Here is a 13813-nt window from a genome sequence, read left to right as displayed (position 1 = left end):
GCTTTTGAAGACCTATAACTTACAACTCAAACAATATACTTAGAATATCAAACGTGAAGCATATCCAGTGGGATCTAAGAATATTTCCTTTGAATTTCTTTGCAAACGCAATAGACCAGGGGTGCCCAGCCTGTGGGCCGCAGCCCACTAGTGGGCTCTGAGGGGATTGCAGTCGGGCTGTAGAAACTGCTGGCAAATGTGCCCAAGCATCTTCACTTAGTCAAGCAGCAGACTAGCACACGGGCTCCATTTAAGTGAACGGCAGGCACGCAGGCACACCACTTGTGCAAATGGAGCTGCATGCTCCACTTGCATGGAACTGTCCCCTCTTCTCCCCCCACAGGTCCACAAAGGTGGAAATGTTGGAGAACTCTGTGATGAGCTGTATAGGCAACTAACTAAATTGCTACTAGGATCTGTGCTAGGAATTTTCATAGGAGCTTTGATTATTTGAGGATTTTTTTCTGTGACATAAAAATGAAATTAAGTATTAGAATATTAGAGTTCTGGTAAAATGTAAGAGCACTTGATTAGCAAGAAATTAAATGAGCAAACAATACATTTTGATGTTTGCGTTTAATAGGTCACTTTTGCCTCTTACTTGTTTCTTTCCTTCCATGCTGGCTAGGCGAAGGGACCTGTGCACGCAGCTAAGGCAGTGGCAGTTGAAGGTAATAGACAATGTCAAAAGGGGGCAGCATAAGAAGTCTCTTGAGAAGTTATTCCATGGATTCAAACCAGCCGTGGAAGCTTGCTACTTCAATTGGGAGGAGGCGTATCCTATTCCAGGCATCACCTACAGCAGCGCGGACAAAAAGAACTCCTTTTGTTGGGTAAAGGCCATTCAGCAGAGGAACTGCAGGCCACCGTGTATAGAAAATTTTTCTGATGCAGGGAGAGGCCATGGAACAGATGCCATGGGGACATGTTTGCAGCTAGGAGACAGGTCACGGCTTGTCTCTCAGGAGCCAGCTGTGCGCCCCAAAGAACTTATTGGGAAACGGAAAGTTGTGTCTGAAGGCCCCCAGCGGGTTCTGAGAAGACTTTCAGCAGAAGGTGACAAAGCTTCATATAAAACAGCCGTGAACAAGGGCAAGCTTCCGGTGGGAAAGACCTTAGCCAGCAAACACGGTGGGAAGCGTCGTATGAGCAGTGAGGACAGCTCTTTGGAGCCGGACTTGGCTGAATTGGCTTTAGATGACAGCAGCTTGGCTCTTGGAGCAGAGGCAAGCAATACGTTCAGCTTCACCGACAGCCCGTTGAGCAGAAGCTACAGAGATACTTTTGAGGATGATGGCGGGGTGTATTTCTCCGAGGCAACCGAGCCTACCCTCAGAAGCAGTCCTTCCACAAAGAAACTTTCAAAGGAGCCCGTGGAGGAGGCGGGCAGTGGAGACGATGACCTCCATGGCCCTGATGAAAGTAGCGCTGGGGTATGTTCAAAGCCAAAAGAGGTGGAGGAAAATGGCGCTGCTGGAGGAGAAGAGGAAGAAGATGATTATCAAGTGTATTATTTAAATCCCCAGGAGGTGGCTAAGGAAGAAGATGAGAAAGCAGAGGGTGGGATTGAAGAGGAACAAGACATGTTTGCTGGAATAAAACCCTTGGAGCAAGAAAATCGAATGGAGGTAGGCCTGTAAGCTCCTGACCCATTAGGCTCCCGCAGTATATGTTCCTACTGGGAAGAATGAAAAACATTTATCTTATTATGTAACAGTGAAGGACTATGAAACTAAGAGAACAACTTTATAAATAATATTTGTATCAATATTGATAAATTTATTCTTCTGGGTTAACTTTTATCTGTAGCACTTGATGAAGGAAAAAGGAATGTAATTCAGGCATATTTTGCATAATTGTAATTTGTAGCATGCTGTGTTATGTCAGCCATTTTGACAAGACTATAGGGTTAATGAAAGGTGCAAAATTTGGTAGTAAGGTACACGTTTCATGCAGAAGTTCTGAATTGCATCCTTTGTATCTGCATTTCCAAATGGATTTTACGTAACTGAACTTCTGCTTGAGATTTTAAACTGTCAGTCAGACTACAAAGCCTTGAGCATGTGGATCCTACAAGGCAGCATCATGTGTTTCTCTGAGTTTATTTCTTGCCTCGCACGGTAGCCTTTGCGCACCTCTCCTGTGTTGGACCTGAAGAGTCACACACTCCAAATGTGCAGGTAGGGGCTGGTAAGGGAGTGCAAGGAATGTTGGGCATTTCGCACAAGTGGATAGATTGAACTGGGACTTGGAGAAAGTTGAGTTATTTTTTGTGATATGCTTATTGGAGGACTTAAGAAACAGTACAGTTGTAGTCTATCTCTCCCATGGGAACGGCAACAAGAGATTCCCTGAGTTTCAGCAGTGAAGTTCCTAGGCCTCTTAAGACTGAGAGCGGAGAGAAAAGGAAGCAAGAATTAGACTGGTTTTGCTGCAATTCTCAATTTACAGGTCCTGTTTGCCTGCGCAGAGGCTCTTCATGCACACGGCTATAGCAGTGAAGCTTGTCGTCTCACTGTGGAACTTGCAAAAGACTTACTGGCTAACCCTCCTGATCTCAAAGTGGAGCAACCCCCAACCAAGGTACAACACTGATAGAAACATAATTTAAACGGGAAGACCAGAGTCGGATAATAGCTAGTAGGAGTTTTAGATGTGTGTGTAGCTGTGGATAATGTTAATGCTGTAATAAGTATAAACCCTTACTTTGAAGCGCCAGTTGATAGCTATGCTGTGATATTTTGAGATAATCATTCCCTATTGGATGCTGTCTTCCTCTGTTGTAATGCTTTCTGTCCATCATCACATTCTCCACTGTGATGGTGGTGGGGAAACAACAGGTCAGCTGCAGAACAACCTGTACTTATAATGGTTATCTCCTGCCTTAACCATTGAAGTGGGGTGGGGGTTGGACTAGAAGACCTCTGAGGTTCCTTCCAGCCCTATGAATCTATGTTTTCTATGCGAAGGCTAACTAGGAGAACCGATGCATCTTCTGAAGAGCTTTGGCTAATTTTTTTGCAACTGTTACAGAAGGATGTTCAGTGTGGGATAATGGACCTGAAAGAAATATAAAGTTGGGAGTAAGAATAGCTGTTGCAGGGAGTAGAGGAAGTAACTGGACTCCCTCAAGGATTGTGTGTTGGAATTAAAAATGAACAAGGAAAGGTGGATGGTGAGGATTATATGATTTTGGATGATAAAGGTACTGAAACACTGAAGGAACTTTTGAATTCTAATGCAAGGTGTGATTGAATCTTAAAACAAAATAGCTGAATGAGTAGAAATGCTTTTTGATACAAATAGGGAGGCCTCACCCTCATTTTGCCATAAGGGATTTTTCTTCTTTGTTCAATTGCATCCAATTCCTGGGAACTCCCGTAACAAATGTGCCATGGCCTCTCCCCCAAGAGCGGAGAGAGGGACTTCCCCAGGTCACCCAACTGGCTTCGTGCCCAAAGGGGGGCCCCAGCTCACAATCGCCTGGTTTTTAGCCTGATGTTTAACCGCAACACCAAACAGGCTCTCAAAAAATATATTAGAAAATAATGCTGAATATATGACTGCAAGTAACGCAATAGATGAAGAACTGAGTGAGGCATAATTACTCCACATTACAGAGGTACTCCATTTCACTTAAAATTGTTCAGAAGTGGTTCTGAGGAGCATCTTTTTTGTCACCTTGGAGAGAAAAGAAATCTCACATTGCTTATTTATTCATTTAAAGCACACTTATGTCCTATCCTTATTCCAAGGACAGACAGGTATATTTGACTCTCATATCTTTTTACCCCTAAAAACATCTATTGGTTAAAGTAAATGAGGGTGTGAAGGTAAAGCATTGGGAAGTATAAATCAGAATTGCTCATTAAAATGGACGGCAAATTTTAGAGTTTTTTTCCTTTAAATGTATGCTTTATCTACAAAGTCACTTTATTAAAAAATACTTCTTTAATGATGCTGAAGCTGAGTTGCATTTTACTTTCAAAGGTTTATGACATAGTGCAAATAAAAACAAATACTATTCTTTCATATGGTTGAATATATAGCATTCTTTGTTATACTTCATAAAGCTTCTATTGGCTCATTTTGTTTTCTGTATATAGATTTTTCCTCACATAACCTTCTTGGGATGGATCGAGACCAGGGGTGTCCAACGCATGTTGTCACGGCACTGTCAAGTGGCAAATCGGGACTTTCTCTCCCCCTTTTGCTAAACCGGGCGTGGGCATGGCCAGCACATGATGCATCTGGAAGTTTGATAGCCCTGGCCTAGGCTGAATTTGCCCTGAAATCAGAATTTCAGCTGAGGCTGGGAAATCAGATGTGTTTGCATTTCAATAGGAATGAAGCTAATTACTCAGTTGTAGTTGCTCTGTGTTTTGAAATGCACTTCTCTGATTATAAATATGCATGTCCAATATGTACATTAAAGATGTGCAAAAGGGTAAGGATTCCCTTAAGTTAAGCTAAGCAACATGGGAACATGCAGTTGCTTTTCTTCTTAAATGTTCTCCCAGTTTCCTAGTGTGGTTTGTAGTCTGGGATATCCTGATTATCCCCCATTCAGGTCTGCTAATCCTGCTCAGCCAAGAGTAGTTAGCTGCTGCTACGACTAGGCGTGTAGTCCTTAAGAAAAAGGAGTGACAAGAACCCATGTTTTTATGCCTCTAAAATGGCATATAATTGAAACCAGTTCCCAGGCGTGCTTATCATTTTTAAATTGTTTTTTAATAGAATCAAGCACAGAGAAATTCACATCCTTCCTTCTAATTCTCCATCCTACAGGGAAAGAAAAACAAAGTATCTACCAGCAAACAGACTTGGATGGCAACAAATACTTTATCCAAAGCTGCTTTTCTGCTGACTGTACTGAGTGAGCGGCAGGAATATCACAATCTAGCTTTCCAGATTGGCATGTTTGCTCTGGAGTTACAGAGGCCGCCAGCATCAACCAAGGCTCTGGAGGTATGTACCCTGTTTCCTCTGTTTCCCCCAAACTTTGACCTACCCTAAAAATAAGTCCTAGCTTGATTTTTACACATGAGCCCAATATAAGCCCTACTCCCCAAAATAAGCCCTAATTAAGATCCCACCCACTTGAATGGATGGGTAAAAATTAAGCTAGGGTGGAGATGGGGGGTGGAGCTGCCCTACTGCTTAGTTTTGGATAGTTGTAGCCAGGCCTCGCACACCCCGACACCTGCCTTGCTGACCCATGTCTTCTGCAGCCGGCAAGGCTGGCAAGGCTGTCCTGAAGGCCTCTAGGGCTGATAGCAAAGCTCTGGATCAACCTGGAACTCTGCCGTCGGCTGCCGAGGCCTTCAGCAAAGCCATGCTGGGGGAGACCCGCGCAAGTGAGGTTAGTCAGTGGATGACTTCCCCTGAAAATAAAACCTGGTGTCTTTTTTGATGGCAAAAAAACATAATAAGAGTCTTATTTTCGGGGAACACGGTATTTGGTGGCTTATTTAGCACTTTAATGGGAGGGGGGAGGAAATTGCGTGCCTAGAGAATCCTGAAGATAATGAAACGTTTTATCATTGATGAAACTGCCTGAGGTTTTGGTTTTGCACCTCTGTCTCTTGGTTCAAAGTATTTGGCTGAAAGAATTTCCCCTAAACCCTGGATAAAAACTAGTATGCTATTGTTGTAATACTATTATAATAGGCTGACCTTTTTTTACAGCCCACAGTGATACAGTATAGGTAGTCCTTACCTTATGACCACAACTGGGTCTGGAAAATGTATTTCTGAGGAGTGTGATCATTAAATGAGACCCATGACTTTCTCTGCTACCTTGGCAATCACATAGCTGCAGGATACTGCAGTTGTCATAAATACAAGCCAGTTGCCAAGTACCCAGATTTTGATCACATGATTGCAGGGACACTGTGATGGGCATAAAAGTGAGAACCAGTCATAAGTTACTTTTTACAGTGCTGTCAAACAGTTGCTAAACCATAAATCAAGGACTACCTGTATTGCTTTTGATAGAATCTGTCAGCTGGTTATTTTGTTTAGTTTCCAAAATGTGCAGCTCCAGATGCATATTCTTCACAGACTTACATAGACTTTTGTATGGCTCTGCAGAGGATCATGGATCGAGTTTTGTCCCCAAAGTTAGGGAATTTCTTGGTAGCCTTCACTGGATAAAAACAGTCCTCTCAGCCTGAGGCAAGGATTCTTACGCATCACTACAAAGCATTATTACCCAGCCTTTGTGTACAATAATGTGTTCATTAAAATAAAAGCCTTGTGCATATTTCTCCCTGATCCATATCACACAGGTCAAGCTGGCATACCAGGAGTCTGAGATCGTGGCCTTGTTGAAGAAGATCCCACTTGGCTCTAGCGAGATGAATACTATTCGGGGGAGGGCTGAAGAGCTGAGGGAAGGAACACTGTGTGATTACCGCCCTGTCCTGCCTCTCATGCTAGCTAGCTTCATATTTGATGTCTTATGTGCTCCAGGTAAAACCCCTGCATATTTACCCAAAGAGAAAGCCCCTTGAGGAAAGGTTTGCTCATCCCTCTACGCTTTCCACAGTCTGTTCATTTATGTCTGTTGGTTCATGTGTCCATGAGAACTTCATGTTTTTTGTAAGGTTAAAAAAGTACCCCTGTTAACACCTGCTTACATGTGAAGGAGCCATGGAAGTCCCGAGCTTATCTTTAACCACAAAGCCTATCTGAATAGGGGATTGTCAGTCAGTCTCTAAAACATCCTTAACTATGTCCTAATATTACCAACAGACAGCCCTCCTATAAATTACTCACCAGAAACTTAGGGGTACAAACTAATTTATCCCTGTTGCTGGCCTGGATCTGATGGGAATCAAAGTATTCAGTGGGCACCAGGGGAGACAAGGTTGCTCTAATTTATACAGGTGTCATGCCCAGCTTCTTAAAACAGGTGGACAGTTTCGGTGACTTCTTGCCGAATCTCTACTGCAGATTTTTTTTTTTTTTTTTCAGATAAAGCACCAAATCTGAGATCATATTTTACAGGTCTGAGGAAGCCAAAACAATGCACCCTTCCTTGTGGTGACTGCAATCCTCTTTTCATTCTGAATTACCACATGTGCCATGTGTTAAATCACAATTAGAGTTGTAAAAGAAATGTCTTCAGTAGGATAAAGTGTCTCAATATGGTATTGAGGAAAATTTGATCATGTTGTTGTTTAACTGTAGCGATATTGTACAAGTTGTTAAAATACAATATTTGCACTGCTTTTTTCTTTACCAGTCCAGGCAACGTTTATTCTCTGCAGAGCTAATTAATATCTCTGTTCCTGTCCTAGTGGTTTCCCCTACAGGGTCAAGACCCCCAAGCCGTAATTGGAACAATGAAATGCCTGGAGATGAAGAACTTGGCTTTGAGGCAGCCGTGGCAGCACTTGGTGAGTGCTTAGTTTTTTTCCCCCTCTACATTTGCTCCTATAATTTTAAAAGAGATCCTGCCCATGTCACGTAGTGATCCGGATTCAGCAGAAGTGGAATTCTCTTCTTGCATTACCTAAATAGAATTGAAATAATGGGAAGCCCAGGCCTCAGAAGCAGAAAACTTAGGAGAAAATGCCTTGCCCTAGTAGGAACCTTTTAGTACTTACATAAAGTAGGACAACGTTCTTGGATTCTGCTTTGCAGGCATGAAGACAACAGTGAGTGAAGCAGAGCATCCTCTTCTCTGTGAAGGTACTCGAAGAGAGAAAGGCGATCTAGCTTTAGCCCTGATGATCACTTATAAGGATGATCAGTCTAAACTCAAGAAAGTAAGTGGTTTTTGGAAATGTTTAGAAATCTTTTGTTTGTTTTTAAATAAGTAAACTTTTCAGAGTTTTCTTGGAAACCAACTAACTTTCGCAAGACTTAACTTTTGAAGATTTACAGTACCGTTTGATGTGTACGTGTGAGAGAGATAGTCTAATTAGGGGGGGATGCTGTGTGAGTTGCCCCTGTGTGTTTCCCTGTGTGCACCTGTATGTTTCTGTGTGCATGTGTATATTGGGAAGCATGGGCTGAGAAATATATGCTCTACTTATGATGAATAAAATAAAATATATACTAAAAAAAAGAAATATATACTCTAATTTGATCATGAGGCCATGAAAAGAGTGCTTAGGACGGAAGAGTTAGCAACTGTTGCTGAACTTGTGGCCCAAATAATGTCTTCGGAGTCTTTTTCAACCATCAGATTCATTTGGCCTATGTTTCTTTTACATTTTTCCCACATCCCCAAAAGTTATCCTGCTGAATAGAACTGAATTGATGAATAGAATAGAATAGAATAGCTTTATTGTCCATTTGAATGTATGCCAATCAGCATACATTAAAATGAAATTTCGTTGCAAAGGGTCTCCACCTCCAATATAACATAACCATGACAGAATAAATAAACACAAAATTAAGCATATACCCACATATGACACAGAGAGACAACAGTCTAGTTTGGATGTGTACATGTACATGGCGAGAAACATGAATCTTGTGTGTTTACTAGATGGATGGCATAGGGAGCAAAGCTGTTGCCGAATCAGGTAGTCTTGCTAGATAGAAAGAGTCTTTATTTCCTTTCCATAATTTATTTCCAGAACTCTAGTAATATGGAAATAAGAAAAAGAACCAAAAAAGTGAGGAAGGAGTGATTAGATCAGTCTACCCCAGGCACTTAATGGATCCACCGGGTTTTCACAGTTTTTCAGGGGTTTCTGAGATCTGGTGAGCAATTTGATCAAAATCCACTGGAATAAGAGAGCACCAAGGAAACTTGCACTGGGGTGGCCTCTTCTCTTCACATAACCGCTGCAGTTCCTTGCCTTCCGGAATAGCTCATGGAAGTGAAGAACAGAGGGGCTAACCAGTTCATTTTTGGAGGGGAAGACTCCTCAGGAATCTAACTGGACAGTCAGTGGCAAAAGGGACATCTTTGCTGCTCTTAACTGTATTTGCTGAACATTATCCAGCAGCCCCTTTTTAAGGTGACCCTTGTAAGGAGTGTCAATTGCCAAGAAGGTCTGGAGAGTCACCATGAAGAATTCTTGCAGCTGTTGCCAGATAAAATTAGAATACATATATACATACATACATACAATTATAAAATAGAGTTGAGTTCTAGTTGGGCAGAGTTAGGGTTGGAGATGACAACAGGAGCTTTGTTTGAAGTGATCTGGGCACTGAGGAATCAAGGCTGTCTGTAGTGTCAAGTTTGCCACTACTCAATTGGATCTCTGCTGCTCATGGTTGGTTAAGATATCTTGCTTGGTGACAGGAGGTTGAATTCAAGCCATTGTGTTTTTAGAGAAAGAATGAAGTGCAATTATTTTGTTAATTTTAAATTGGCCTGCAACCTTCTCTTTTTAGTAGTGGATTATCTGGGTCTTTGGCTGTTGGATTTCAGGCCAAAATCCTGCTCCAAGCCTGGATGCAAGAATGGTCTGCTGCTGCTCTTTCAGAGTGCCACAGTATCCCTTGCTTCACAGCTGATCCAGTGACTGAAGGCTGTTGGGAGAAATAGGCTCAAACTGAATTCACTCAGGACACAATGGCTTGAGGTTTTGGTTAACTGATTCTATGGAAATTGCCCTGATTTGTAGCTCTTACTCAATTAGCAGGCTACAGTTTTTATTTTTATACAGGTAAATTGTATGTACAAATTGTGGTCATTCCTGCATTGGAAGGCTCAGTTTCACAATCACTTGTACCTTAGTCACTCCTATTTTGAATATTTTAAAGTGATTTGGGAGGTGCACCTGGAAAGAATTCATTCACAACCCAAAACCTGAGCAAAATATGATGGCCAGGACAATGGCAAGTGTATCATGATATGTTTTTTATGAATACTGTGCTTTGGAGACTTTGTTCGTTGTCTGCTGGTCTCCTGGTGCATCTAAGATATTGATTGTCACCATTAAAACCTTACATGATTCTAGACTAGAATACCGGAGGACCACCTTCCCTTGCCTTTATCTGCCTATCCAACAAGTTCAGAGAGGATCAGCTCCATCCAAATCCCTTCTATTAAAACATTCCTCTAGTAGATCCTCAAAAGTAAATGGGTTTTTGTTGTTCTTGGTGGTGTTGGTGTTGGTGATCCCATATTCTTGAAGTAACTCCCCATGGGGATTCAATCTTGTTCCTTCTGTCATGCTTTTAGAAAAAAAAATTGTTAAAACTTATTTAGCACAGGCTACGTTGTCATTGAAGGTTGGAATCTCTTACATGCATGACTGCCTATATTCTTGCTTTGTTATTTTGATATTATTTTTGTTTGAGTTATGTGTGGGTTTCACAAGCATATGTTGTTGTCGGTATAACAAGATGTTCTGTCGAAACATGGCCAATTTGATGGTTAATGTCCTCATGTATACCTCCATCAATAGACATACTGTTACCAAGATAAGTACATTGTTGGACTTGTTTTATAGCCTGGACAAGACCTGCTACAGGCATATTATCCTGAGCACTTCCAACTTGCATAAACTTGGTCTAAGATTTGTACATAAGCCAATCTTTTTGGCCTCAGTTTCTAAGCTAGTGGTCATTTCTTGTAAGAACCTCATTGTTTCACCAAGCAATGCAATGTCATCCACAAAATCTAATCTGTTAGATGGGCTGTTGCCTATGGGATGCCAAAGCTAAGGTTATAGCAATAGCAATACCGCTTCATAGTGCTTTACAGCCCTCTCTAAGCGGTTTACAGAGTCAGCCTATTGTCCCTAACAATCTGGGTCCTCATTTTACCCACCTCGGAAGGATGGAAGGCTGAGTCAACCTTGAGCCTGATGAGATTCGATCTGCCAAATTGCAGGCAGCCAATAGTCAGCAGAAGTGGCCTGCAGTCCTGCACTTTAACCACTGCGCATCCATTGCTCTATGCATAACAAAGTCCACGGAAAGGAGAAACTAGAATGACGAAAGCATACATCCCTGTCTTACTCCTGTATTGATGTTAAAGAAAGCTGTGTTGCCAGATTCCATTTGTACATAGCAGCTGAAGTTATAATACAGGCTCTTAAAGATGTTTATAAAACATTGAGAAATACCAAAGCATTTTACAGCATTCCATAATGATACTTGATGAATTGAGTCAATCAACTTTTTGAAGTCAATAAAATTGATTACGCTCCGTTTAATGGAAATGCACAGCCAAGATGATTAAACCGATAAATGTTTTCCAACAATGCAATGCTGCTTGAGAAGAATCCTCCATGTCTCTCATCATAGCCGCATCACTAATGAAAAAGTACTACAAAGGTCAGATTAAGAACACCTACTGAGAACTGTGGATGAATGTTGAATGCGGCTTGTTGGCCATGCCCAAAGACCTGCACCCCAAAATTGTGCTACCTTGGATGCTTCCTGCAGGGAAGGAAGTGATGCTGGCCTTGGAACACCTAGCACCAAAGAGTTAAGGAAGGTCTGAAGAGTATTAATGTCCCTGCGGATGATGCTGAAGATGCTGCAAATGATAGAAACTGCTTGAAAACACTTGCGGCCCAATGTGCTCTACACAGGAACTGATGATAATGATGATGATGATATGTATGGGTTTATTATTTTTGAGGAAATTGACTTTTTATTTTATGCTGATCTTACTTGTCATCTGCCCAGAGCCTTTAAGAATAGACTGCATGCAAATATAAATATAATTTCATAAGTCAAGGACATGTTCTGGGGACAACAAAATTGGAATTCTTATCAAGATAGAAGAGGATTGCTTTTAAATATTCAGATTTACTGTAATGAATTAATGTACTGTAAGATTAAATTAGAATATACGTTTGCCATAAGTTTCTTTCTTCTGATTCTGCCAGAGTTTGAAGGACAATCCTTAGTCCTAAAAGATTTTGGGAAGGCTTAATTGGGGAAAAATGAATGCATTCAAGGACACAAAAAGGTCCCTGCCTTATGTTATAAGTTACATTACTGTAACTAAATAAGCTAATTGCCTGAATTTGTACAATAAACTGACTGATTAGCTGCATATGCATCCATGAGAACGTAGCCTCATGCCTGTCATATGAGCCCAGCCCCTTCTGATTTTAGATGAATTTTGATTATGCCACATTATCCTTTCCATTCCCGAAGTATTTAGCTCAAAGAGTAACCTCTGCATTCTCCTGTTCCCTGTTTTGTAGATCTTAGATAAGCTGCTGGACAGGGAAAGTCAGACACACAAACCTCAAACTCTGAGTTCATTCTACTCATCCAGCAAGCCTACAGTACCTAATCAGAAATCTCCTTCCAAACATGCTACCCAATCAACTGCACCCATGCAACATCTCCCAGGAACATCTGTTGCTCAGCAGACAGGTGTACCACCGGCAGTCCAAAGCAATCCTTCTGAACCCTTTATGGAGAAGACTACCCAAGGTATGGACAGCTGTGACACAGGACACCAACTGCCCTTTTTTCATGACCAGGAGAAATAGGAAATAAAAAGCTTTTATTTTCTTGATGTAAAGGCTTCAGTCTTATGGTTACCTGAAAGTTTTCAGTTACAGCTTTTCTTAAAACGATTTGTCATTTATTGTAGAATAATTCCAAAAAGAAGCTTTTCTTATTTTTAGGACTTTCTCTTCCAACTGCAAAATACATTATACATTAATACAGTATACGTTAACTGGAATTTTTTCCCATTTGGGAAAAGGGATACCGAATCAGCCTGTGAATATCTACCCCTGACTTTTAACTTTCAATATTTATGTAGGAAAGGAACTGAGTTATGGTGATAGCATCAATACAGATCCTTGTTTGCAAATGGTCTTCCTCTTTCCCCTTACTGCCTTTCTAAGTGACCCTTTGTGCTTCCCCAGAGAACCCTCAGAGATCCCCCTGCGACCCACCTGTGGAATCCAGTATCTTAAAGCAAGAAGGGAAAGTTCCTAGCCGAATAGCTCTTGGAAGTAGAGGGGGCTACAATGGAAGATGCTGGGGTTCACCAGTCAGACAGAAAAAGAAGCACACAGGTAACTTGGGGGTGGACTTCACACCTCTGCTATTGGGTGAAGACCTGTGATGGTTCAGAGGTTCCTGCAAGAGGGGACAACATCGAGGCAAAGATTGCCAGACAGGAGGCAGGTTCTGGCTGACATCGGGGAACATTTTAATGAAAAAATGCTCGTTCATTGATTATGAATGGAAAACCTATCTGAACTGTTAATTATATCCTAATCTACTATTCTCGAGATGGATTTGTTGAAGTTCAAAATTAATTAGTTATCTTTTTTGTGACCTGGGGCTTTGTCTCCCTCTCTCGCGCCAGTTTTAATGATGCTGAAAATGTCCATTAAAGTAAAATATAATGTGACATGTACAGAGGTATACAAATACATATTTTAATGAAGCCATATAAATTGCAGTAGCCTTTAGACTTATATACTGTTTTGTAGTGCTTTACAGTCATCTCTAAACAGTTTACAAAGTCAGCATATTGCCCCCCAAAATCTAGATCCTCATTTTACCGACCTCGGAAGGATGGAAGGCTGCATCAATCTTGAGCCAATAAGGATCAAACCCCCGACAATCAGCAGAATTAGCCTGCAATACTGCATTCTAACCACTGTACTCCCAAAGCGCTTATAAAGTACTCATGTTGGTGATAGGCTTGCAAATAGCTAGCTGAAGCATGCATTTCTTATTTGTAACTTTGCAATTATTACATTTGTAAATTAAATAATGATATGAATTATTTTTCTCCCAATTAAAAAAAGTGAAGGGACCCAAAGTATAGATTAGTAAAACTCATGAAAATCTGCAGAATCACACAATGCCATATGAGTGTGTTCTTTTCAATCAGAAATAGCTAAAA

The 13813-nt window shown here is 41.2% G+C and overlaps 1 protein-coding gene across 4 annotated transcripts in view; it reads left to right on the top strand.

The window, feature by feature from the left end:
- The window catches only part of ZSWIM8 (zinc finger SWIM-type containing 8), a 76208-nt gene that overhangs the window by 41913 nt on the left and 20482 nt on the right, over window positions 1-13813 (top strand). For 3 of the 4 annotated variants that reach the window (XM_026711049.2, XM_026711048.2, XM_026711052.2), the window contains 8 exons: window positions 629-1628; window positions 2452-2583; window positions 4789-4968; window positions 6291-6474; window positions 7305-7403; window positions 7651-7775; window positions 12141-12375; window positions 12819-12971. In XM_026711049.2, the coding sequence (XP_026566834.1) occupies window positions 629-1628; window positions 2452-2583; window positions 4789-4968; window positions 6291-6474; window positions 7305-7403; window positions 7651-7775; window positions 12141-12375; window positions 12819-12971 (2108 nt within the window). The remainder of the gene's footprint in view (window positions 1-628; window positions 1629-2451; window positions 2584-4788; window positions 4969-6290; window positions 6475-7304; window positions 7404-7650; window positions 7776-12140; window positions 12376-12818; window positions 12972-13813) is intronic. The other variant, XM_026711050.2, reaches the window with a different exon arrangement.

The sequence above is a fragment of the Pseudonaja textilis genome, chromosome 4, assembly GCF_049901715.1.
Source record: "Pseudonaja textilis isolate UNSWEBS1 chromosome 4, rPseTex1.2, whole genome shotgun sequence".
NCBI lineage: Eukaryota > Metazoa > Chordata > Lepidosauria > Squamata > Elapidae > Pseudonaja > Pseudonaja textilis.
Note: the sequence above shows the minus strand (reverse complement) of the source record. Positions and strands in the feature narration are given on the sequence as shown.